The sequence below is a fragment of the Gasterosteus aculeatus genome, chromosome 14, assembly GCF_964276395.1.
Source record: "Gasterosteus aculeatus chromosome 14, fGasAcu3.hap1.1, whole genome shotgun sequence".
NCBI classification, from domain to species: domain Eukaryota; kingdom Metazoa; phylum Chordata; class Actinopteri; order Perciformes; family Gasterosteidae; genus Gasterosteus; species Gasterosteus aculeatus.
In genome coordinates, this window is record NC_135702.1 from 13,435,437 (window position 1) to 13,462,934 (window position 27,498).

Genomic DNA, 27,498 nt, shown 5'->3' on the forward strand with positions numbered 1-27,498 from the left:
GGCCTCACCTGGGGGCTGACGCTGGGGCCGTACCCCATGCCGGGGGAGCTCATGGAGTGGGGACCCATAGGCGAGCTGATGACGGAGAAGGGCGAGCCGAGGCCGTTCATGGGCGAACTCAGCGTGCTGATGGGGGAGTGGAGGGAGCCCGAGGGCCCCATGGAGGTCGGGCTGAGCAGAGACGGGTGCATCCCCCGGTGGGACGTGGGGGAGCCCAGGGGCGAGGAGGACAAGTGGCCCGACGAGTCTGGTCGGAGGGGGGGAACAAACATAGACATTAGGGTTTGATCATTTTTAATGATATCATCAATTTTAACATTGATAGATGGATTAGGTGATGTTTCTGATGCACATATATATATATGTATATAACTACGTAGGGGTTTATATACACCGTAAGGTGAAAAAGGAAAGAAAAAGAATTACATTTTCAGAGCTATTTGAAGAAGAAAAGAAAAGTCAAGAAAGTTATTGACACCGAGAATCCAGCACATCTGGTTAAGTGTTAAAGCAGTTGTTAAATCAGAGTGTGGTAGTTTCTTTTTTAATATAAATGTAAGAGTTCAGCCAAAGAAACCTGACACAACTAAACCCAGCGGTTCATTCTCTCGCACAAATATGCAACGGAGCCTTTGTGAAGAGTTTGACTCATCGCAGGCGCTTCCCTCAGGGATGTAGATGTATATCTATAATGGATGTGCTTGCCGAGTGGGGCAGTGGATATATAATACATAATAATAGGTGAGGGGAAAGGGTGCTGTCCTCTCATCTACACAGGAGTTATGGGACAGGCACGAGTGCCAGCACAGATAGAGGACGCTTTGTTAAGTCACTGGTAGCCACACTAAGTAGATCAACAGAAAATCATTTAACAGGACATTTATTAAATAATTGTTTGCGAACAGGAGCCTTGACAACATACAGTGTTAATCGTCAAATTACATAAACAATTTTGTTCCAAACAACCCCCCCCTGCCCTCAGTCCACCTCTGATAAGTCCACGTCTTATAAGCGACCAGACCCCTCGGTTTTCTCGCGCGTTGGACCCGACCCGACCTGATGGCCGGCTGATTGACAGCTGAGAGTTCCTGGAGCGCTCCGTCTCCGTCCCAGCTGACTGCACGTGTTCTCTGAAAAAGAGGCGGGTAATCTCCGTCCCTTGCATCATCAGTAACCCTCAGAGCAGCCGGCCGGCTGGCAGCTCGCCCGTGCGAAAACTCTTCCTGCACGTCCTGCTTGCCTCACAAGAAGCGCCTACACACACATCGGCCCAATCCTTTTGAAAACAAACACACAGCCTTAATAAAGGGCTCACAACGGCTCTGCATGTAGCGGTTTTAGTTCAGTGTTTAATCCTCTGCTTGATACCCCTCCAGCTTCTCTCCCTCTGATTACATTTCCTCACCCCCTTGAAACTCGCCCCCACACATCATTCCTGAAGAGTTAAATAAATAAATAGATTAATAAATAACGCGGCCTGAGAAAACAATTCCCATAACCCTTCTCAATTGGGTTTAATTCGGGCCGATAAAGAGAGCGCTATTAGGGTTGGTCTCAGCAGAGGGGGCGTGATAGAGCAAGTGGGAACAAGTGACCCAGCAAGTCCCCACCTCGAGGGGGGGCGATGGAGACTGGGCTGGGAGGGGCGTTCAGGCTGTTCAGCTCTTGCACCTCTGATGCAATTTGTGTGGAGAAGCTAATAGATATACAAGGTGAAGATGGGAAAAAGCAAGAAGAGCAAAGAGGGGTCAACAAGGACGGGAGAAAAGAGGATAGGAAAGGAAAGAGGAGGATGGAACAAGATAGCAAAATAAATGATAAATGTGGTCTGGAACACAGGTCCCCCCCCCACAATCACGCTCCTGGATGCTTCATGCACCCCAGTTCACCCCAACCTGTTGGACTGGGGGAACGTGTTTCCCCAGCAGTTTTCAGAGAACACGTGGCAGCCAGACACAGAAAAAAGCAGACTCATGTTTAGATAGGGCTTGAGGCGCCCTGGTTTGGCCTGCGCAGTCACTGGGCACACAAAAGGCCCAACTGACAGCTACAAATAAGCAAATTAGGGACAGCTCTACCGGCGGGCGCAGGCGGATTTGTGCTATTATCACGTCACCGCTCCATACAGGCGTCTCCTGTTTCCAAACAGCGCTTCCCTTCCTCGCTCTTTTGTTTTCGACGTTGGGTGTGATTACACAGAGGAAGAAATGTGCCAATTTGTTTTTCCGGCCTCGTGCCTTTAGAATATGATAAATGGGTGATTGAGATGCGGGTGGGTGATGAGACGAAAGGAAAGGGGACGGCGTTCATCCAAAGCGCTTGAAACGAGCTTTGTTTACGCAGTTTGTGTTTTCCTCTCCTGACGGGCGACGTCGTGATTAATGGCCGTCCTCTCCACAACGATGACGCCATCTGTCACAGGCTCGGCGGCGAAGGAGGAAATAACTGTAATAGGATGCTCAGGTCGGTTTCAGGATGAAAGCAAAGGGAGTTTTGGAGACGTCCATGGAGAGGCGGCTGTAGATGCAGGTTTGATCCAGGCGGTGAGATTTGTGACAAAATAACAAGCTGGAAATACAATTAGTACTACTTCAAATCTGCTTCCGCAACTTTTTGCCACTGAATAAAGACAGACCACTGGTGTGAAAGGTTTGGCAAACAAAGCACCCGACAGTCCGTCAACATGGTTTCCCTTCACCTCAACAAAGGAGCTGCAGACGGCAGAACTCAACCGCACCCCAGCTGCAGAGGCACGTAAAATGAATCATATTCTGAACAGCCAGTCCAGTCCTTTTTGGAGAGGAACTGACAAACAATCTGGTTAGCCACTGAGGCAGGTGGAAGCATCAAGAGGCGAGTTAGCGAGACATAAACGGAGAATTCAAACTCGTAAATCTTGTGCGAGCAGAATCCCACCAGGTGCTTCGGTTTCTTGAAGAGAGCGTGTAAACTGGGGGCTTTTGGTCCAATGCGTCGGTGGTTGCTCGTGGCAACTTGCGCTAAGATGGCAAACGTTTTCTTAACAAGGTGGGAAGGCTTCTGCAAGGACACCCACCGTTACCATGAGCAACCGCTTTAAAACGAAACCCTGACCCTGAGTTTACGTCGGCGTCTATTTGTCCTGTTGACTATTAACTGGAACACCGGCTTCACATCTCTGTCAGGACACTCAGAACGTAATTTCAGATTTAGCACACGGATCTGGAAAGTCTATGTGTTTGTGTTGTATTGAGCATTTTTGTTGGTCTAAGGTCTCTATTGCAGTCCAGTGCACGGCCTCCTTCTTTACAAACTGTAGAAAGAGTCTGTAAGGCCGAGTTGAATGAACAAGTGGTTGAAGAGGAGGATGTTCTGGTCTCTATAGTTACACTGAGTCACTGATCTTCAGGGGCACTGTACAGAGCGTCCTGAATAGGCACGGCTGAACAGAGCAGGCGGTGAATGGGGGACTGTGCTGGAGGGAAATCTATCATATATATAAAAAATAGCTGTATCTGAATTGTAGCCCATGCTTTCTACCGTAAAAAAACACTGGGTTGGGCATTAGCTACAAAACCTTTTTTTGTTTTTCATGCCCTACATGACTCAAATTGAATGCAGTGGATCTCTTCCTCCTCTTCATACTGAAGTGAATCAACAGCAGCAGAGGAAATCTCCCACTGAGATGTCAACAGCTTTTATGGAGTCTACGAATGACTCAGCAGGCTGCAGAGGTGCAGTTATACCAACAGTTGTTCGAACTGGCTCATGAGTTTGTGTGGCCTCTGCCAACAGTAAGGGACTACTGTTTGCATTTTCTTCCTTTGCCCCGTTTCCTTCTGGTCTTCTGTCTTCTCCTTCCTCTTTTTTTTCAAACGTTTAAAGTCACAAAGCAGACTGATGCTCACTTTTTAGTCCGCGGCCAACTCTGCTCTTCTATTATTCATCTGTTGTTGCCTCGTGCCGCCATTAAATCTCTTTTTAGCTCCAGTTCACCGTGGCCGACTGCCGATGGCCGCGTCGTAATGATTTCTTCGAGAAGTCCCAAAACAAAAAAACTGGGCGGCGCCGGTTTGTTGTCAACACACGTGTGGCTCCTCTCCGATACCGCGTTCTTTTCCTTTTTGTCCGTTTGTTTTTTTCCTCACTTTGTCAGAGCAGAGTAAACAAATACACCAAACAAACAAAAAACTATTTTCAGAACGGCTTTGTGTAGAGCCATGAGCACACAGAGGAGGGATTGTGGGGGCCAGGGGGGTTGAAATGAAACATTTGTGAGTCGTTTGCTCCATACCAAACTATGGTTCCTCACTCACAAACAGAGAGAGACACACATCTGGGTGAAGTTGCCGCCTGTCAACGATAAGACTGCCTCCATTTTCTTTATTCCCTCTGTTGATTTGAGACGTTTTTCATTTTTTTTCCAGAGGTTTTTTAGCAGGAAGCAGGAGTTTGCTTTTCATTACTATTTCTCACAATTCGTTAGGATAGAAGAGGAGAAAAACATTCAACAGGAAAGAGGATAGAAAACTCCAGTTCCAGATTGCTGACGCTGGTGGGAGTGTGCACACCTGTGTGTGCCCATCGGGGAAAGAGAGCAGTGGAGAATCGTGAAACGTAAAAAAACGTTATAAAGAAACACTATATAGGGAGGGACACGGCACCATGACGAGAGCAGGCTGATGTTTTTACTCAATGGCCCGTGTGTGTGTGTCTGCGTGTCTGGACTATAAGACCCTTACACGGCTTGTTTTTCAGACTGTACCAAGTACCAACGTCAACGTGCTTTAAATGATACGTTATGTGTGTCATTACTGTTCCCCACTACACAACCACACTGATCTGGGGCCTTCAGTTAAGGTCCGCAGGGTGAATAATCCAGACTGCTGTGTCTACTCCATGGATAGGGGAGAGGGGGTGGGAATGGGTAGGAGGGGCCGAAAAGGTCATTTATTCACATGACAGCATTCGTGTCACAAAAAAAATGAATATGCAAACCGGGGAGTGATCAAATTCATTGGAATGGACATCCAAACTCGGAAGCAGGACATTCCAGCCTTAATGCACAGACTGAAGATGAACATTTTCACAAAATAAACATTTTCAAACAAACTCTTACCCCTTTGCCCCCCCCTCCCCCCCCCATGTTCATCCCAGTCAGCGAGAAGGCGCGATGATGAGGGCATTTGTTCCTGTAAAAGGAGAGATATGATCTGACGGGCAGCTGCGACTGGAGCTGCACCTTTGTGACAGCTCATATCAAAAGCAACCCTCTGCCTGCCGGCAAACACAAGCAGACTAAAAGAGAGCAAAAAAAAAGAAGGGGGGCCTTAATGGCAGAAAAGAGCCAAAACAGGCCACCCGCAATTTCACAGTAGGTGGGCCACTTACAGCCATCATTTGATATGGCGTTGATATAACCTCATTCTTTTTCCCCGTGAAACCACTGCCGTCATTAAAAGATGTAATTCCTCCCTTATAGTCCTCTCAGTCTATCGCCTGCCCCCTACTCCCCCATTGAATTCATCAACCCGATTGCGTGCGGGTAAATGTGCAGGCTCCTGGGGCATGCCGGAGCCCTTGGTGGCTCCTGAGGTGTCTGAAGGTACAGCGGGGGCCACCACACAGCACAGTGCTTTAAGTCACATTTTGGGTGACCTATATACCGCAACCTCAACTCACCTCAACTAAAATGTATCTCCGATCTGAGGCGAGAAATGCAGTACGAGAATCTTGATTCATATCTGACAGATGAGATTCACAGACCCGTCGGCTCTGATTGGTTCTATTCCTTTATTTTAGATGACGTGTCTCATATAGTGGAGTAGGGTTGTCAATTTGAGCTTTATCCAACTTTAATTTAATGAATGCAATTTGTGCAAAACAAGCCATGGAGGAACAATGTTAAAAACAGTGTATTAGTGTAGTAGTAGTAAATAGTTCAGACTCTATTATGAGGAGGTATCTCCTAAGGTCAGATCTGTAAATGATCCAAGTCTGGCTGTGAGAATCTACTCTGCGTTCAGAAACTCGCACGCCTTGAGTGACCTCAACGCGATGGAGTTCTGCTGTGGGAAGCGTCCTCGCGGAAACAAGTAACTGTTAAGAAGATGTGTCGACTCGTTTATTCTCCGTTATAGATTAAAAAAAAATAGGAAAAAAAATAAATAATTGTATGTGTTTGTGCTGTCAAGGCCCTGCGAGGGAAATGCGAAGCGGGCCGTGATTCATCGAGCTTCCTCTTTTGCCCCTAGAGATGGAAATCACGACACGAGCCCTTATCTAGCTCGCCCCGCTGCCAAACAACACTTGAAGGCACGTGTCCGAGCATAAACACACACTCAGTGAGCGACGACTGCAGAAACGCACATGTAGTTTCACAGCGGGAGCTATCTGATGTCTGCTTTCGGTTATTTTTGTGCGCCAACATCAAACCAGGCACGTTTCTGCAAGATTACCTTTCTGTACTGAACTGAAACAAAGGCCTTTTCTTTTCTCTTCTATTTTTTATTTTTTAAAAGGTAGGCAATGATAACAAAATGACACCATTTTAAACTAGAGTGCTTACTTACTTTAACAATTCACACTGTCATTTATCAGAACACGTCGTTATGAATATTTCCGCTATGGTTAACCGGTTAATAAAGCCATGAGTCAGCGGGGGAGAATAATTATGCCAATTACTGAGGAGGGGAAAAAAAACAAAAAGTGTCCGCTCCCTCCGGTGACAGAGTGAGGAATTTGCCACTTGATGCGTTGTTCTGAGGCAGCAGGGAGACGGATGCAATCCATTGAGATCGGCCAAACACACATAGTGTCAAGTGTGTTTGATCAACCCCGCCCCCCCTTCCCCTTCCCGGGCTTTGTACAGACATGGGTAGTGCTGCTGTGATTTAGGGCGACGGGTCGTTCTCAGGTGGTGTTTGCTCTCACACATCCCGGTTCTGGGAAACAGAAACAATATCGAACCCTTTTTTCTGCGCTTGAATTCATCGATGATAATACAGCCTTTGAAACCTCCGCCCCCCCTCCCTCCCCACACCCCCACATTATCATGCTGCCGTGACACACTTGTCTGTTTGTCGGAAAGTCCAAATGGATAAAAGGTTCTGGCGCAGGAACCCGTTGCCCCCCCCTCCTTCCCTTGCTCTCCCTAGCCTAGGATAAGATGAGAGCATGTAACAGATGGATTAATGGAAGGACACATAAAAAGGTTCACAGATACAAGGGATGTGAACTTGGGAGGGGAGACAACGTGCCAGAGAAAGCCGAGACACTGGGGGCCAGTCGGAGGGGGAGGGGGATGTCGATGGGAAACTGTGTGTACGTGCTGCAGGAAGCTGGGGGGAGGCGGGAAACGATAGTCACCAGAGGAGTGTACTTTGGATCGGCGTGCCGACTCACAGCAAACAAATAACAGAAAAACCCGCAGGATCAAGGGAGGGGGATGATCACAAACAACTCTCGAAGATACAGTCAGCATTGACTTTTGACGGCCGGCCCCCCCGCCCAGCCGTCCCAGACAGACGGTCTGTCCGGTTCACACAAAATCAATTACCCTTTGGCCCATTATCAACTCAATAAGTCCCATGGACAGCAGCTCGTGTCAGCAGAGCCTGGTTCCACTCAATGCTGCGCTTAGAACTCACGTCCCCTTCGGTTGCAAAGTTCCCGATGAGCTGCTCGCCGAAGCACCGCGGGGGTGTCTTCGTCTTAGGCGAGCTTTAGTCCGTTATTGAGTCCAAAAAGCATGTTAAACGAAAGAAATCACTCTGGAACATTCTTGACTTTCTGGCTGCAGCCGACAATTCTTTTCAGACTTAATTCATTTCTATTATTTCATTGTCGAGTCCTTCAGCAAGTAACATCTTCAACCAATGTTCCAAAACCCAGAGACATTCCCCACATCAAACAGAGAAAACGCTGTTTCTAAAGCTGGAAATGGAAACATATTTAGCATTTTTGTTTGATAAAACCCCAAGGTAGCCTTGCCCTGGAGCATACCTTACTTTAGGGTCTATTTGATTATAAATGGACCATCAATTGACTTGAAACTAGCGATTGAGACCATAAACTCATGTCTCCAATGTTTACCATTGAGAAGTCCCTTTCTCAGACTTTTAACCAATCAGACTTCTTTTTGGAAGCAGAATTCCCCCCCTTAACCGAGGCAGCCCTCAAACACACAAATGTATGAGCAAAAGCACAGAAACTGAAACACTGAAACTGGCTCTATACTTAATACGTCCCTTTTGAATGATCATTTAATCATAATTCATCTTTTTTCTCTTGACCAAATCCCTTAATTGTCTCCACGTTTCAAATCAGCGACCTTTCAGTATTTATATATTTATATTTAAACAGACAGCTGTGCTAGGATAAAGAAAAAGAAAAGCCCCTTATTACAGAAAAGGAAGAAAACTGATGGGAGATTTTCTCTTGCAGCGGCGATCATCTGCTGCAACTGCGTCACATGGTCTGAGCTTGCTGTGTGGATTTTTAGGATGGATTCGGATCAAACAACAACACAAATCTCTAGTGAAATAGCAGCCCGGTCCATTCTTCAAGTTGGCGGGAGGAAAGAAAAAAAAAAAGCTGTGGTCCACTGAAGCACCGTGAGCATCAGCTGAGTCCTGTGGATCTCCCCTTTGCATCTCTCTCCAGCCACTCGGCCTCAGGTTTTCAATTCAAATTTTCTCCACCGTCTCCTGTTTCCTTCCATTTCCCTCCACGTCTTCTCCTCTGCCTTCTCCGCTCATCGCTGGGACTCCCCTGAGGAGGAGGAGGAGGAGTGGGGGGGGTAATCCCGGTTTGGAGCAGAGAGTCTTTCATGCCCTGAGAAGACGAGCTGCCAGCACGTCACTTTCTCCTCTCCGCAAGGATACCTGCATCAGCTTTGCTGTCTCTCCCTCTCTCTGATGGAGTTCTTCTTCATTATGGAGCTCATTGGTTATGCTGGGGACGGGGTCTGGTCGCTGGCGTGTGGGTCTCCGCTCTGCAGTCTCGAATAACACCAGAAAGAGTCGCTGGAATATTTGTCGCTTGCCGCTTTTGACAAATAAGTCGCCAAGAGGGTGAAGGATGAAAAGTTCTCAAGAAATCTCAATGCTGAAGGCTGTTTTATTGCAAAGATCACGACATCACCTTTTCTCACTCAACGCCCCCAAAATAAAAATTATTCTATGACCTATTTCGATTTCAAAACAGCAAATTTTGCCAAAAAGCATCAAGTTTACATACATACACACATTTGGGAGCTGCGCGCACACACACACAAACACACAGGTGACGCTTAAAAAAAAAAAGAGTGAGTCATGTTTCCAGGGTCTCTGAACAATGATCCTCAGTCCCATCAAAAGGTCGCTTTGCTGCTCATTTTCCGATGACTCGATGACGCAACCCACATCTGCTGTGACATTAGTGCTGGGAAAGTGGTTTTGTAGACGGTCCGTTTCCCGGCGATGAAATCCACATTCACGTTGTGCCCTGGAAGTAGGTGTTGGGGTTGGCTTCAGGACGGAGGGTGAATGAAGCGGGTGTTATGGTTGGCAAGGGGGGGGGCATGCTGGACAGAAACAGGTGCTGTTCATTGGCTCACACCGGTGTGGCCATGGCCAAGGAGGCTCGCCATTGGTTGGAGGGGAGACACCGCCGCATTGGGTAGGACATCGTCGATGCCGGATGTGGGCACGAGGTGGCTGAGGGCGGGAGGGGGTGGGGGGGGTCAGACCACCTGGCACAAGTGCCTCAAAGGCTGGCCTGACAGAGTCAATCTGAACAGTGAACAGAAGACAGCCAGTCTGCTGACTCCCCCCCAACAACCCCCTTTCTCGCATTTTCACTGGCTGCTTTCCAACACACACACACACACACACACACACACACACACACACACACACACACTCTGTTCAGCAGAAGACTTTCAAAAAGAGCTTCGACAGGGTTTTTCCACCAAGTTATGGGGGATTTTTTTTCTTAAACTCTGTCCATTGAAGAGCGAAAGCGAAAGAAAAGGTGCTAAAGCACAAAGAATCGCCAAGAAACGGTACTGCATCTAAAAAGGATGGTGGTGTGATCGTAGAGTAACTATCCAGGTACAACAAACAGCAATCTTCAGAGTCAGGAGACACACGCGGCTTATGGCGAATACATGAGATTCATGTCATAAGGTCCCTTGACTGAATAATAGAACTCTCATGGGTCTATTGTATCAGGTAACACTAAAAAGTCCTGTACACCTTCAAAAGGTAGCTTCAGTTTGGATCTTTTCACCAAACCACAGGCGGAATGTCCTTGGCTTTGTCCAGTGTAGGGTTCAAACACCAAGAATGGACACATTGCTGGTCTCATAGGCAACGCTTTCCTGTTCCAATGTACCAATGTTAGAGCGACACACGTTAAAGGTAGAAGGGTTCTGGTTCACAGTTCAGAACTGACCAGTTACCCAGTTTGTGTTTCTACATGTGCATTAAGGGTGGCGGTATGAAGTGTATTCATGCAGTTTGTGGTCAACGTGGGCCGTCACTCAACAACAAGCCCCCCTCCTCCCCCACGTACATTACCGAGCGCTGCTGACCCAGACCCAGGCACTGGGTCAAGGCGAGAAGGCTTCGGATGCGGTGCAATGGGTGTTATTCCTCGCATCGACTCGTTGCTCCCCCCTCTCTTCTCTCGACATTTCTGTCTTTTGACAGAGCTTATTTTTCCTGCCCTCGTGACCCCCGCATCCTCCTCCATGAGCTCACTCTGCCGTGACTAACAGGGGTGCTCGGGTGTGGGACTCCTCCTCCTTTTCCTCAGTGCCTTCAAGAGCACTGTGTAGGAGGGGAACAAGAGAAAACAACCAAACATCAACAGAAGTAAAAAATAAAAAAGAGGAAAAAAAGGGGCTCAGCCAAGTCAAGGCAAACTAACAGATAACCCGCACATAAACACACAGCTTCCTCATTACCACACATATGCTGGAGTGTTTTATTTGGACTCCCCATGTGACCGGCCGGGGCCCGGGGTCCGCTCGCCGTGGGAGCGTTGGTAGAGGACCCGCCGCCTCCACAGGGGAGTCGCCGATCCTTCATCGCCCATTAAACAAGGCCTCCTTTTATTCTTCATTTAGCCGTAAGTAGAATTCAACCACACCATATCGATGCAAAAGCCATGCATGGAGGATCATTACCCTCAAAGGGTTAACTGATAACCTCACAGCTTGTACGCATTTAGGCTGAAGAGAGAAACAAGATCTGCTCCCAATAACTAAGTCTCTGAAACATAGATCCATGTCGGGTGATAGGGGACGGGGCTGAATCAATCAATCACGGAAATGACGGATGTCATTAACAACAGCTACAGGCCACTTCTCCATAGGGCCACAGCTATGGTGGCAAATCTATCATGGCAGCAGGTGGGGGGCACCACTTTAATTTCCTACTTCCACCAGGGAACAGTTTTAATTTGACCTTCCTCACGGCCACCCTTATGAATGAGTACATTACATGACTTCTCGCCCAATGGAGGCACCAGAAATTGGTCCATAAACTGACAGACTGGCTGAGTAATTCCAAAACCTCTTCTTTCAGAGTTCCTCCTGCTATAGAAAAGCTCTCATTTACACATTCTTCCATTTCAGAAGCTGCACCAAGTTTGGCATCGTCACACAATAAATCATCAACAACGACCAACTAACGAACAAAATCCTGTTAAATTACTGTTACAACTCTGTTATCGCAGACTCCTGTTGGTTTACACCCAGACACACAAGTAGGAATAGTGAACTGGAAGGGTGACACCCAAATAAACAACAATGAAAACAAGGGGCTTCATGGTGGACTGTGGTAGCGCCATCCAAGGGACAGAAAACTGAGCCGAGCACCTTGTCCCTCCCTGCAGACAGCGGCCTGGGGCTGACTGATGGCTAGCTGCAGATCCTGAGGGGCACCGAGAGTTTAATCACCCATAACTGCAATTACAGACGTACACGTCAGACTCATAAAGCGCTGCAACAAGATGAGCGCCTCCCTGATCTGCCCCCCCCCTCCCGGTGCGCATCGGCAAAATTCCACTAAAGCTTGAGGAGGAGCAATGGGAGCGAGAGAGAGAGAGAGAGCTACCCAGTGCACCGCATTAGAGGGAGGATTGCTGCGCATTAATTAGTGCTTTTAATACACTCACGAAGCTATAAAACAGTCGTTAGGCCGCGTCGTGGCGCCGCCGCGTTGTCGAAGCGAAGAGGGGGTGCCGAGTTTCCCGCTAAAGACATTCAGAGCTCTCTAACAGATTTGTTATGCGAGATTCAAAAAGGGACGGCGCGATTGCGCGATAAAGCGAACCTTAGCGTTTCAAATACACAGGAAAAAAAAAAAAAAAAGTTACACAACGCACACACACACACACACACACACACCAAAAGCGCGCATGCAGGCCGTGCTCATGAGCCCACACTCTTAATGATCACATAAAAGCTCATAGTACAGCGTAAGACAGGCCTTAGGATGGATTAAGACGCACGCCTTTATCACTGGGTTCCCACAATCCCCTGTAGGACAGCACAGCTTTCTCTTTTGCTGTTATTGTTTGCATTCGATCCACTCCATCTCTCTCCGTCTCCTCCGTACCTCGGGGATCGAGCTGGGAGGAAAAGCGGAAGAAAAAAAAGCCACAACGGACAAGCAGAAGAGAATGACGAAGGATAAAATAGTAGGAGCGAGCACGATTTCTGACAGCAAACAGGATCCCATAGTCTTCGGCGTTGTCATCATGAAGAGAGCATTATTGAGGCCGAGCTACTGATGTGTCTGCCAGGGGTCACAGGGTCAAATGGTTGCCATGCGCACAGAGGAACGATGAAACAGTGAAGACGGAGTCACGGAGAGAAGAAGAGAAAACAGATCAGCATTTACCCATCAGCGTGTACCCTGGATCCGCTTCAGGGTTGTGGAGACAACAAACAACTGGAATGCTTCCAGTCAAAAGTCCAAAAGAGCTCATCTCAAGGCAAATTGTTTCAACATTTAAGCGGTAATTAAATGGAAGAAACAAGGAGCTGCTCAGAACATGCATCCTCGTGACACCCCCCCCCCCCACCCCCACCCCACAATGATGTCGAAGTTCAGCTCAGAGACAAGCTTCAGAGACCACCTTTGAACTCCAAAATTCAACACCGCCTCCGTCTCCCACACGGGGGCCCCTTTTCAACCACGGGCCATGAAACTATATGGCACGTGAACGTGAACATCAGAGGAAAACAAAACCCTGGTTCCCCGGCCTGAGCAATCGGTGCGAGAGCGACGAGGAGGGGCGAGCCCCCCGCCTGTGTGAGAGGTCAACGTGTCGTTGCTCGCCGTGTAAACAAGACGGGCAGAAGGATCAATCCCGCAGGCCACAGTTATTGGCTTAGCTGGCCGGGGAGGACATCCGCTGGAAACATGATTCGGGGCTAATCGCATGCAAGAAGAAAAAAAGAAGGGAAGGGAGGAGGGACAGAAAAACAGACGGGGAGAAGAGTGAAGAGAGTGAAAGGGGACGGGAGAGGAAGAGAGGAAAGTGTAGGACGATACATTGTGCGTTGAAAAACCAAATGTAACAGTGGACATCAGACATTTTATTAAAAAGGGTACAGAAAAAATATATTTGTCCCAATTAAAAAACAAAACAAACAACCAATGTTTGATTAAACATTAACATGCGTGTCCTCTCGAGTAAACTCCTACCAAAAGGTAGCCGATGGAAACCCTCTCATTCGCATTTCCTCTGGCACAGTTTACACAGAAATAAAGCTCCAGTAAGCAGCAAGCCGGTTGGCGCACATCAGCCTTCGTTACGCTGAGAAATGTCTCGGCGGTAAAGTAACGAGGTGAAACCGGTGGAAAGTCGAATCGCAGAGAAGACGCCACAGCAACAACAAACCCCACGGTGCGCTCAAACAGAGGGCCCGATGGAAGATCAATACAACACAAGCGCCTTGTCATGTTTGATTTCCACGTTCATGATGACTCTGCCTCTTTCTGACCCCCCCGCCCCCCTCCACACACACACACACACACACACACATAGATACACACACCCTTCCCAGCAGCATACAAACAGGAAGACAGGGCCTTTGTCTTCCTGGTTTTGTGGCGCTGGGGGACTAACATAGAACACGGACGTAAATATGCAGGGGAACAACAAACTGGTCACGCCGTTTCATCCTGTACACAGGTACAGGGGTCCCACCCCACATTACATAACACAGACGTGTCCATTGGCCGGGGAAGCAGCACATGGGAAACTAATCAAAAATATCCGTTGTACAAAATTACACAAATGTTGTGTTTAAGTACTGAAAAGGAAACGTTTTATCCCTATAAACACAGGTACCAGACGCCACAAAAGGGAAAATATTGACGACAGGTCCCAGGTTTACTCATTTGTAAAATATAATATGTGCGCAAAATATCATTGTTTCTTCAACCTCAAGATTGCTCGCAGAAGGCGGGTCTAAGAAGCACAACCAATTGCTAATTAAATTTAAAAATGTGTGACATACAATCAAGCCAATAAGCGTCCTTGAATACACTGGGGCAACACATGGTTTTGCCCAAAGCTTGTGCGTTCTTGTCGAGGCTGGTATCGGCAGGCGGAGGAGCGCACGGATTTTATCGCTATTAACATTTATTCCAACATGAAAAAAAGTCTGCAATAAAGAGAAGGATACCGTAATTGTTTTGCATAAATCAACCTGGTATGTTTGCTGAAATTGATTTTACCTAGAACATTTTATCTCCTTTACAGGATTTGGTTAAGAAAAGGTTTATTCGCAATGGTATTTGAAATGAGGCATGTGGAATCAAACGTTTCTATGCATCATTTGGCATGCGTTTACTGACGGAACGGTTCTTAGGATTTGTGGATATTGGCTGTTTCCACATCTTGTGTGTCTGTTTAAACTGTTTAAAGAAAAGCTGCTTTTGTATCCCCTCTGTGGCTTCTGGAGTTCAGGGTGGGTTATTTGGGCAAATCTGTTGCCCCCCCCGTGTGAGACTTATTCCCGGGATACTTTAATATTTCATACGCCGCCATCTGTGAAAACGTCCCCGCTGCTGGGAACGTCTTCCAGAGCCTGGAATCCGCCAGACGCCCTGTATGTTGCTCGGTGAGATGTTTCTGGGCCTGCTTTCATGTCGCTCACGTCAGTGACGATTTGTCGCGGGACAACTTGGCGGATAGACGGGTGATGTAGACGACCCCGCTTGTCCCGACGCGTCCGTCCTGGCGTCTGTCACAGTGGTTCTTTGGATGCGTGATGGCCGGTGGGAGCGTATTTCATATGTGACAGGCATGTGATTGTTCACGGTTTGATGTCTCCGGCTTTGTTCTGGCGGGAATCGGGGGACCACCAGACAGTCGCCGCAGGAGGCCGCGTCAGTAGAATTCCATCTTCAGCCAGAATTTGAAACTTTTAGAGCATAATGCTGCTTTTGTTTGAATGGGCCTTAACAGAGAGACGGCTGGGGCCCTGTCGAACATCTTGAAAATCACCCAGTGAGGTCACGATTCTGTGTTTAGTTTGTTGAAACCAAAAAGGTTGAGATTCTCCAGTCTTGCACTTGCAGTCACCTGCTTTTTTTGCCGTTTGCTGATTAAAAGTTAACATAGAATTCAGTTTGGTTGGTTTCCAAACTGGGAACAACTCCATCCCGCTGCATCATGGTCAGGATCGCTTGGCATTTAATCTACTGATTTGTTAGTGTAATCATTTTCCAGTAGCCTGCTCCCCCCAAACACTAAATCACGGAAGAGCCCCTTCAAATGCAACATCAGAACAGAATGGATCTCCACAATCATAATCAACAGTTTTACTGCTAAAACTTTCAGCAATAACATTCAATAAAAATCTATCATGGATGTATATACACATTTGACATATAAGGCTTGTTACTCAAAGTAATAGAAATTATGGAATTTCGTTCTGCAGACATGCCGACAGCACTGTCTTCTGTGGTCACATATCAGGTAATCCTACAAGATAAGATTATTTTCCAGCCATTAAAGCCGGCCAAAGTCAACGTGTGGTATCTCCCCTTCAAACAGCATCGACGTCTTTCACATGTAAGAAGTGCCGTAGAGTTGAGAGTCGGATTACGAGCAGCGTTTTCAGGCAACATGTGTGAGCGGGTCACAAATAACAACCAGTCAGACAAGCTAAGGTTTAATGATCGTGTCACGCAGAGTTGATAATGGCCTTGTTTGTTTTTCCACAAACGCTCTTTTAACCCCTGCGACCCTCGCCTGACAGACGGGGGACAGGAAGGCTCCGGTTGCATTGAGCAGCGCGTGCTGATCGCGTTGCTGTAAGCGCTGCGTGTCCCCGTTCATACATGTGCATTGTGTACTGGACGCTGTTCGTTTCGAATGTGTGAATAATGGAAGTTGTGGCTCGGCGCGTACGCACGCACGTGCATCGCCTGTGTATCACACTACATGGAGCAGATGGCGGGGAGGGTGTTTAATAAACACAAATGCATGCTCACACACTGCTCGGGTTACAGCTGCTCCTGCCTCAGAATAAAAAAATAAAAAAGATCACGCGGCAATGAACTCTTTACCCAGAGTGGAGAGTTACAAAGTCTTTTTTTCCCTCTTCTCTCTTCCCAATCACTCATCTGGGTGGCACTTACATCTAAAAGGCCGTGGAGCACAGCGGGTGACGTTTTGGAAGAAAGACACGAGCACCCAAACGCCTTCAAAACCACACACGTGCTCAGACACATTAGGTTTTATTTCAGGTGCTTGAGACCCGTCGCAATGAGCTTATCACTCAGAGCACTAACAGATAGGGAGGAAATGTCCCGGGGTCTCCACGTGGCTTCATGATAATTTAATGCAAACCTGTCACGTGAATGATTAACACCTACCTGAAGCTCGGGGAGGCTGCAGGTGTGAGACATATCCGCGGGGTGTAGAGAATGTTGGTGAAACAAGCTGTGCTTCCGCTCAGCTGTCACGGATATTTTGAGAAATATAATGAATGTCCCAACAAAAACACTTTTCAGGAATATGTTTCAATTGTTCCGTCGTGTTTCATTCCGCCCGGAGACCAAGACGAGCTTTTGTACGGACAGATCACAAAAGATGCAGCCGGCAGAAACAGCCGGTCAGTCAAGTGCGTTAAATGTTTGCAGCGTCAATGTATTTTTTCAAGGCGATACATCCAAAAGTGTGAGGATATGAGTGATTTAGGAACACGGCCATTGACTGTTTTCACAGAGCTGAAGGTGAAGCTCACGCTTCTTTTGGCTCAATAAATTACTTCATCGTCAATTGACAGATCATTCGAGCAGCGCTCTAAACGAGCCCCCCCGTCAGCACGCGGTACCGGGCCCTCTGTACGTCATGCTGCCCCTCCAATCACCTCAGAAGGATTGTGAACCAGCAAATCTTAATAGTATGCATAAAAAGGTTGAGTACACACGTCAATGCTGAGCCATTCAGTTTGGATTCCCCCCCATTCTCTTTCTGGGAAAAGATCCTTCGACCCAGGACTTGATGGTTAACTTTGGCAACTCCGTGTTATCGCCCACTTTGACTGCTAGGATCCTCGGTGTCACACTCAGCCAACTCTCCCTGACTCCCAACATCACTGCGACAACACGATCCTGCAGATACACGCTCTACAACATCAGGAGAATACGTCCCCTTCTCACTCAGAAGGCAGCGCAGGTCCTGATTCAGGCTCTTGTCATCTCCCGCCTGGACTACTGCAACTCGCTCCTGCAGGTCTCCCCGCTATCGCCATTCCACCTCTGCAGCTCATGCAGAACGCAGCAGCTCGTTAGCAGTTCTAAACATTGGTGCTCACGTACCATGCTGTGAATGGATCGGGTCTTGTTTTGTAAAGTGGCTTATTGGATGAAATTGCACTTTCTTGTTTCTTGCTCTTCAGAGTTTGTACCCCAATGGTTGAATGCACTTATTGTAAGTTGCTTTGGATAAAAGCGTCAGCTAAATGACATGTAATGTACCCCCGGTCCAAGTTCTCCTATTGGCCGAGGGCACGGCTGGTTTGAGGATGATTACGGTTCCAGCGGTGAAGCAGAATGCAGATGCATTAATAGTGATCTCAGGGAAAGTGACGACAAAACTGAAGACAATATCTTTCTAAAAGCAGCCGCGATTAGACGTCTCTACAGTAGTCCCATATGTTGGTGAAAAGTGTCCCCAACAAGACATTTCCATTAACCGCTGAATTACCATCGCCTCCCTCTCCTCCCTTCCCCCCCCGCATCCCTGAGGAGAAAGCGCGTGGCAGTTCCCCCTCCCTCGCCCGCCCTGCTCTCACATCCCAGCATGTAGCGGCCTGCATTAGCACACTCGGATGGGCCTGTTGCTGTGCGCCGTGAGACATGTGACATCGGGTCGGGGGAGCAGCCTCGCTCGTCCACTCATCTTCCGCGGACCTCTGCGACCGCTGTCCCTGAACCCTTCACCCCGGACCCCTCTGTAGCCCCGGTCCGCGGGGTGGGTGGGGCCTGGGCTAAGCCGGGGTAGCAGGTGCTACGTTTCTGACCTTCCACTTCGTGAGATCGGCTTTGTTGACATTCGGGTCAAGCGCCCGCCTCCCCCCTCCTCCCCCCCACCGCATTGCCGAGCCAGCTATAATGCCAAACGTGTCAAATCACTTAGCATCAAAATACTCTACACCCCCCCCACCGTCCTTTCTCCTCACCCCTTTTCGGTCCTCTCCCTCTCACTAACCCAACAACCCTGACCGTGTGTCTCGTTCCCTCTTCTCCTCTCCCCTGCTGTGGGGGGGCTGACAATCTGTGGCCGACGTTGCCCATCAAAGCTCCCATCTAGGAGGCAGCTGACCGCGGGGACTCTGAGAGGACACCTGGGCTCCCTCCCCGGCGACTCAGCACACGGGCTGGTGAACAAACAGGAAGTGGGCCGAGTGGACACGCAGACACTCTGCTGTCACATTACGGATTACAGGCGCAGAACGCTAAGGGGCATAAGAAAAGGGTTTTACCGCAAAAATAACAAAAAACAAACACTGTCCCCAAGTACGAAAACGCAGAAGGAACATTGACTAGTTACAAAAGGCCAAGGAGGATGTTCCCGCATTCCTGCGCTGTTGTTTTTCAGCGTCGGATGTCACAAGCGAAGCATAACAACCAGGAGGAGCACGGCTCTGAGAAAATAAGACACCATAAATAAATCACAGAAATTGGCCTCTTCCTTTGGTCTGGCCTTGTGCAAATATCTGGCCCTGCTGCCGTTAGCTGATCCAGATGTTTCATGCAAACTATTTTTTTGGGGGGGGGCTCCACACACCCCAAAAACAAAAAGAGGCACCGCAACCGGCAATTGTCAAACTTGCTCTTCGTCATTTCCATCCCTTATAATACACATACACGGCAGCTTTTCTTTCCCCTTTTGGAACGAGAGTAAATACTTTGGTCACCGTCCCGCTTCTGGTGATTTATGGATTTTTTAGCTCGCAGCACGAGAATAAAACGTTTCCTGCTGTTTGTTTGCACAGTGACGCCGGCACGACTGCCATTATGCAAAAGTGAAACCAATGACAGTCCATTGCTTCCCAGTTACATGGTTCGCCCCCGGGGGCGGACAAGCCCGGTGCCCGTCCACACTAAAGTGGGCGTGGCCCCCAGCAGAAGGAGGACTCTGGGAATCTGGGTTAAGACGCACGTCTTCATTTATATTCATGGCATTCGTTAATTTGCCCGTGTGTTTCAGCGGCACACCAGGCCCGCTTCATTGTGATTAACATACTGTTCCGTGTTAGGCAACATGGGGCCCAAGAATGAGAACTTGCTTATTCATGTTTAATTGATGGCAATAAAAAATGCAGGGTTTCGTTTCTTTTCTTTGCTGTTTTTTCTCTCTCTCTCTCTCTCTCTCTCTCTCTCTCTCTCCTCTTCCAGTAGGCGCTGCACTGTAAACCTCACTCGAGGGGTCAGGATCAACTCCAGTGGGAGCTGGAATCTGTGGCACAGAGAAGTTTCACCTCATCTGCGTGCACTGCCTCGGAGAGAATACATTACCAACGTGCTAAATATAACAGGATGCGACTGAAAACCAATTTTAAAACAACAACTGTTTTTCTGCTTGAAAACCCTTTCTGATTTGAAGAGGCAAAACAATGGGTGCATTTGTATTCCGCTCACGAATTCATTAAGCATTAAATTATGCTGTACTCCTGAGCGTTTACATTTAATTGTTGCTTTCCTTGCGCTGGCATGAATCAACTTAAATTCAAAAAAAGTCTGTTAACCCTGAACTGTACCACCCTGAATGACCCCGCAGAGATGACGGCCACTTCCTGCCTGTCCCCTGGCGTCCCCGGCTCTCCGGCCCAGTTGGAGCTGTAACAATGAGATAGCATTTCACTGTGATGGTGCTGCTGCGGGGATTATCGGCTCAGAGAGTTATCAAAGGCTTAGTCGCTCTGATTTCTGGTGACCCGCCGTGGACGGCTGCCATCGCTCTGTGCCAGCGCAGAGACCTCCATCCCTGCTGCTGCTGTGGCAGCGGGCCACCAGGGGCCACGTCGCTTTAGGGGGGATCCCAGTGGCAGACATGATGGACAGGTGTAATGGATATTTAGTGAGGCCCTATTAGATAAAGGGAATGGTGTTTTTCATGTAAGAGTACAAAGATAAATAGGAATGACGGAATTGTGAAACTTTCATTGTTGGACAAATGAGAACTTCTTGTTAAGTCAATCAAAGTTACTACTTACTATTATTACAGCAACGGATCAGTTTGGAAACCAGAAAAGCGTCTTTCAGTTTGTCATTTTGATTCCCAGAATATCACAGAGAAGCTCAGCCAAGCCCGCCGTGTGATTCCTTCTGGCACCAAAAGACACGGGCAAAGCCTGAGAGACCAAGTGGTGAAGGTAGTGGAGCCTTTTAGCACCGTCGTTCCCTCAGGAGACAGTGATGTCCAACAACAGAGCTAAGAGTAGACCTCGTCAGGTGGAAGAAAAAACGTCAACGTCTGTGCTGTTTATATCACGCTGCACACAGAAGCACTGAGAAAAACAAGCAATCACAGTAGCTCTCTGCTTAAGCAACAACTAGAAAACATACTAGAAAGTATGATATATTGCTTCAAACATGTAAACCAAAGAGTTGTGACATTTAAGTTTAAATTAAGATAAATGTTTGCTTCAATTCTTGATGTTGGGAAAATGCGATGAAATGATTTTCTACCATCCGACAATATGTAGTTTAAGAATTACGCTGGAAAAATGCTCAAGGGAGTGATATTAATCAGGCCGGATGTTAGCTGGCTAACATTGTGTCCATGTTTACGTATGACACCAGCAATGATCATATCATTCATGGGATTATACTTCTGGGTTGTCAAACAGAATGTTTGTATATCTGGGTAAACTACAACCAATACATCCCACAGTATCTGATGAGCTAACAGCCAATTAACTGAACAGTTTGGCAGCTCTTATCGCAGTTATGACAGACACCAGTCCTCTGGCGGACAGAAACTCCCCCCGCCGCCATCATTAAAACCTCTCAATGCTGAGATTAGCTGGTTGTTGCTTAAGATGAGTCAGGGAAGTTAGAGGTTGTATATGTCAAATAACCCGTAGTGTGCGTCCTGGATGAATGGGGGCCAGGGCTCATAATCGGCCCCTCATGGCTCCTGACCCTAACAGGAAGCAGCCGGCGAGTGCGGCGACTCCGGCCAGCCAATTAGCGCGCAGAGCAGGCCGGGGCTAACGAGCTCCCTCTCTGTGACCCTCCTCACCTCTGCAGGACCCCACGGTGGGAAATATGAGGAGCCGCGAGCCACTTTGACTACCCCCCCCCCACACGCCCCCACACGCCCGCTTCCAAGGCTCTCTTTAGCCCACTTCGTCTCCCCATCCCAGCCCCTCGCCCCAGACCCTGCTGTGTGACCACAAGGTCTACAAAACACATGCTGCCGCTCTCCACAGTTCCACCACATGGCTTTTTTACTGCCTCGCTAATGCTAAAGAGCGGCACACAGAGAAGAAGAAAAAAAAAAACAATGACCATGTACACACACACACACACACACACACACACATTCTGGGGCCCTTGCATTTCCCTGTAGTTTACTCTGGCCCAGTTCTAGGTGAAGCAGCTACTTTCCAAGTACTCTCAATAGTAAATGGGTTCCAAATTAATTGCCGGCTTTCGCGAGGCAGTGAGATAATTGTGAGGCGCTGTAATGAAGTGGGACCAGCCGCAAACACTAAAGTGGCTTTGGGCAAAAGTTATATTTATGCGAATAACACGTCATCAACGAAGACCAAAGAATCCAACAGTAACGGCACACCTGGTCGGGTTAATCTAAGCAGGTGGTGGACGTTTCCGGCACACCGCCATATCTAAGCCCAATTTAAAAAAAAGAAGAAATATATAAATGGGGAGCCAGTAATAATCATCTGCGTCCAACACCCCCACCCCCTTTTTCTCCCCGAGGCAGAATAGGTTCTGTCATTTGGACCCTCCAAACACAGACCATATGTGGGTTCAACCCCGGCAATCAGACTGCATTGTGGAGCAGGCGGCTGAGTTCATCAGGAAAAAATTAGCCCGCTGCTCTGCAGGCCCTGGCTCCCATTGGCCAGCCACGCGGCCCCCGCTCCGTTTGAGGGCACCCCAGACATTCCAGCGGCTAATCTTTTCCATTCCTCCGCTCAGCTCGTCGAAGACAGACCGAATCACAGCACAAGGCCCGCATTGTGAGAAACCTTTTTTCAATGCCGTCTCTCCTTTAATGCCCCCCCCCCTCCCCTTATACTCTTTCACCTCACACACCACAATTCCCCAAAAAATAGAAAGAAAAAAAATAAAAATAAAGAACTTTTTTCTTTTTCTTTCAGGACTTCTTATTCTCTATTAAAGAAAAAGAAAACACAATTATTGTTTTCTTTAAATGAAAAAAAGCAAGTTCCCTGGAACGGGACTGCGTTTCTCACAGTCTCGTTCCAGGAAAACTTTTTTTTTTTTAAAGCGCAAACAATGTAAAACCGCCAAAACCGGAGCCGGCCCACATCAGTGCTCGGCCTGGAGTCCTGCAGATCGCGGCCGGGTACGGTTCCCCAGGGCGAGGCTCGCAAGCCTTTTCTCAGAAAATCTCTCCACCGTGCGCGCCCCCCCCCTTCCTCTGCCCCTGTGTCATTGCGGCCCGCTGCCCGGCGGACTGGAGGACAAATGGCACGATGTGGGGGACACTGGTGGAGTTATAGCAGCACGTTCCATAATTAGACGCCAGGGTTATTACAGGCTCGGTAAACTTTAGACCGCCGAGCCTCCGCTGCCGGGACTTAACAGCTAATCCTTTTACTCCAGAAGCGCACTCTGCTCCTGGCTCCTCATCGCCACGTGCATTAACCTCCAAAATCTTTTCTTTTTCGACACTTTCACTCCTCCTCTATCTGCCCCTGGACGGAAGGTAGACAAAATAACGTGATGCGATTTGTAACGCGTTGCGTCGCGGCTCCTAAAATAGCCACAACACAAAAGAGGGGAAACTTTCAACATACTTTGGGCCAGACCACACTCCTCATCCAGATGCTCCTAATTGTTCAGGAAACGCATCCACCCTCACTGCAGGCTGTGACAGTGAAAAATTCTGCAATCAATCAGGACGGCTCAGTAAAGTACACACACAAAAGACGGACAGACGTGGGAGGGGGGGGGGCTGCGCGGTCCTGCTGAAACACGTCGGGAGGAGAAGAAGATGTTTGACATTGTCTAGTTTGTTCTCAGCTCAGGACAAATACACCACGGGGCCTTTTCTTTATACATGTTGGTTCTCTGGAGATGAGCTCTCCCTTTCCAGTTACACAACGGTGCAACAAGCAGGCGCACACTGACTGGGTGACAAATATACAATTATAGCCGTCTACTCATGTTCCTGTTATTAAGGACGCTCTGACTGTTGAAGGCAAAACTTTGATAAAAAAGATTAGGAAATGTTTGTAGTAATGGATTTGATCGTAGTAAATTTGATTGCATAATTTGTTCCTTCTTTCTAACAGCCTATTGGCCGAGAGACTGGAGTGAATTTGATGCCAGAAAGAACTAAAGGCCATTTTGATGTCGAGAAAGAAGATCTCATTGTTTATCGGATTCAAATTGCACAGATTTTAGTAATATTTACTGTTTTAGAGATTAGAAATTAGACAAGAGAACCTTAGATTTCTTTATGCCCTTGTGTTGGCCGTCCTTAAAAGGAATAACACACTCAAAAATAGCTTTCATCATTTTCAGGGCTTTTGATTATCATTTGAAATGTTTTCTCTCGTGTGACCTTGTTGGGAGAACGTGACCACCTGAGGACCAACAGAACATTTATTATATGTTTGCTTTTACCGTATTAAAAAGACAGTGAACTGCTTCAAGGAGCAGCGTGCTTAGTTGCACAGATGGAACTGAGAGCACTTCCAGTAGGGTAAAAATTATTGATACCGAGCAAAGCAGAAGGGACCAATGGACCTCCAGGACTCTCAAAAACAGAACAAGAGGCCAAACTAATTCCAAAGCACTCGAGTTCTAATAAGCAATCGCCTGTTTGACCACTTATTTCAATATATATTTGTATTCTAGGCTCAGCTCAACTCCCCCCTCCCCACATTTGACCCAGGCACTTTCAGCAGCCAGGTCGCAGCTTGGCTGTGTTCAGTGAGTGTTACCTGAGGACAGGCGGCGCTGATGGAGGGCGCACATGCCAGTGAAGCAGGAGCAAGCCTCGCCTGAGCGGCCTCGCTGCATGGGATGGGCCAACGAGCACTGGGGCTTCAGGAACCCTGTGAGGAAAGACGGGCAGGACAAATGAGAAGGCGGAGAAGTCAAGGCGGGGGCCGAGACCAACCGTAAACAACCGCAAAATAAATCGTAGCAGGTAAAGACAACAAAAACAATGATTTTGTTTGATTCTCAGCGGTGAAGACCAAAACACATGCCCCCTGAGAGCATTGGGCCGACCTCTCACATTTACAGTTCTGTAGCCAGCTGTCCCTCGCTCTGAGCCCCAGCCCCCCCCCTCACCCGCCCTCGCCAGGGCTCCAGCGAGCGGAGACTGAGCCCCCCAGCAGAACACCGGTTACGGCCGGCTTCAGTAGGAAGGGGAACCGAGGTTAGCGGCGAAATGCCAGATCAGGCCGAGGGTGCCTCGAGGGGCTCGACGACGCCGTCTCAATGTCTGTCTCCGGGGGTCACGGGGGGTTCATTTTCAATAGGGAAGTCATTATCCGGCACAATGAGGCGACTGAGTAGACTGTACAACCCCCCCCCCCCCCCCCCGCACCCTTTCTACTCCCTCCCTCTTCTTCAGACCGGCATTCATCCGCACTGAAAGAGCAATAAATAAACCTACAGTAGAAGACGTTTTTTGCTAGAATATCTCCTAAATAACAGCATCCGTCACCAGAAAGTTGTCGACATAAAAGTGGCATATGGCTGGCATTTCACTTTCTGATTCGGTCCATCGCTGTCGAACGTCTGGCTGACGCCGATCTTATTGATACCGCCACATCTGCATCATATGCTCTTAGTGAGGACCTTTTAGATTCTCCCCCTCCTCCTGTCACAGCCTTCTGTGGCCGATAAAGCGCCTTTATTTCCATCATGAAAAACATGTCGCTCCAGATGAGCTCAGAGAGTGACATTTAAAAACAGGCGGAGGGATATTGAATTAGTTCCCCATGATAAGCTGTCCGGGATGCTGATGCGTTCTGCTCATACGGTTGGGCTAGTGTGTCCGCACAGTTATGTGCACACCGGAAGAAGATGATGAGGTTTAACTGTGTGTGTGTGTGTGTGTGTTTTCTTCAAACCTTTAAATTGGCATCGCGGACGAAGTCTGGCGCTGACAATTCAGGGCAGGTCTGGACCGTGCAGAACCAGGTCACCCCAAACAACGGATTCAAACGGACTCATCAAAGCAGAACCACTTTTTGCACATGAGCAACAATACAGCTGTGGCTGTTACCACATCTGTAAAAGAGAACTGCAAGTGTGACTAGAAAAACATTTGTGGTCAATCTTAAGGGACTAGTTCACTGCAGACCACGATGAACACGTGTTCTTCCCCTTTGCTCACGTGCAATCAGCCAATTAAGATCCTTTCAGTAGAATCTGCCCAAATTTGGGTTGATCTGTGTTTCAGCTCTAATACAATATCATGTTGGTGGTTCAGCCGAAGGAGAAGTAACGTTAACTTATAACATAACCCAGAAGGCAGTGTGTAGATTTCAAAGTTTCTTCCCATCGGCAGTCAGGCTCATTAACAGAGCCCGACCACTTTCTACCGGTCACTCCCCTGCACATCCCCTCTTAATCAGTATTTAAATACACTTCACATACACCACACATGTGTACTGTGAGTGTATCTATTTGCCTGTGCATTGCATGGTTCAGAGTCTCAGCAAAAAGTACAACAGTATAAAACAGCAATGCACACAACTGACCGTGAAGTGTCACATAAAGTGTATGTCATTATAGTTTTTTTTTTCTCAGAACAAAACGGAGGTCCCCCCTCGAAGCGCTGAGATTTGAGGAAAAAATAACCTTAAATAAGTATTCCTCCTTCTAGAGCATCCCAATGCTGAAGGAGATTTTTCTGTATTAATGAATGAGGTAGATTTCAGTAGTTTTTTTTTTTTCGGTAGTTTTTGGAAGAATCAGCAGATTGAGCAAAAAAAAAAAGGGTCCTCTCCATCTATTGCAATCAGCCAGCCCCCCACTCCTTCCTTTAAGAATCAATTCTCCAGGAACACGCTACATTCCTGGGTGCACAAAGGGGGTTGAACGCCAAACAATGACACATGGTACGGAGCTTGGAGCCGTGTCGCTGAACATCAAGGCATTAAACATGCGAGTTCAGGCTCACAGACACACTGGACTTCAAAAAAAAAAAATCCAGAGTAAACCAATCACACAGAGCAACCCACCCCCAACCTCCAATAAAATAGCAATCCAGCACCGCAAGCCAGCAGTGAAGCAATGCTAAAGATATGGTGTTCCCCCCCGAGACGTCACTTTGAGTAAAAGAAACGTCCCTTTTTTCTCCCAAATCTCAATGTCAACACACAGATCTACAAAATGGTCGTTTTCAGAGTGATCAAATTACAAAATGAGTCATTGGACAACAGTCTCGACAACATATTGCGATTTCAGAAGCACGTGGCGCGGCCCTTTCCTGTGAGCGCAGCAAGTAAGTTTCACTTTCAGCGCCTTGAAGTGACTGATGGTCTGCCGCTGTGCGCTGCACGTCTCGTGGTTAGGCCCTGCACGGCGCTGCCCCGTGTTCTTAAGCGGTACCTCGATAACACGAATGTTTGATCGTGATGCTGCTCTTCGCTTCCGAGCAGCAGCGAGGATCTCGTTGGCTTTATAACTGCATGATCAAATCTTTGGGGGACGAGCTCAGACGCCCCCCCTCCCACTCACAAGCCAATCAGCATCATCAGCATTAGCCCTCGTGGCGATTGGGGTTACGGGGGGGGGGGGGGGAATCAGAGCA

General features: G+C 48.0%; 1 protein-coding gene across 2 annotated transcripts in view; it reads right to left on the minus strand.

The window, feature by feature from the left end:
* rxraa (retinoid X receptor, alpha a) overlaps nt 1–27,498 on the minus strand; it is a 76,039-nt gene that overhangs the window by 29,357 nt on the left and 19,184 nt on the right. For both annotated transcript variants that reach the window (XM_040198293.2, XM_040198290.2), the window contains exons 2-3: nt 24,668–24,781; nt 9–247 (exon numbers count right to left, since the gene is read on the minus strand). In XM_040198293.2, coding sequence (XP_040054227.1) covers nt 9–247; nt 24,668–24,781 — 353 coding nt within the window. The remainder of the gene's footprint in view (nt 1–8; nt 248–24,667; nt 24,782–27,498) is intronic.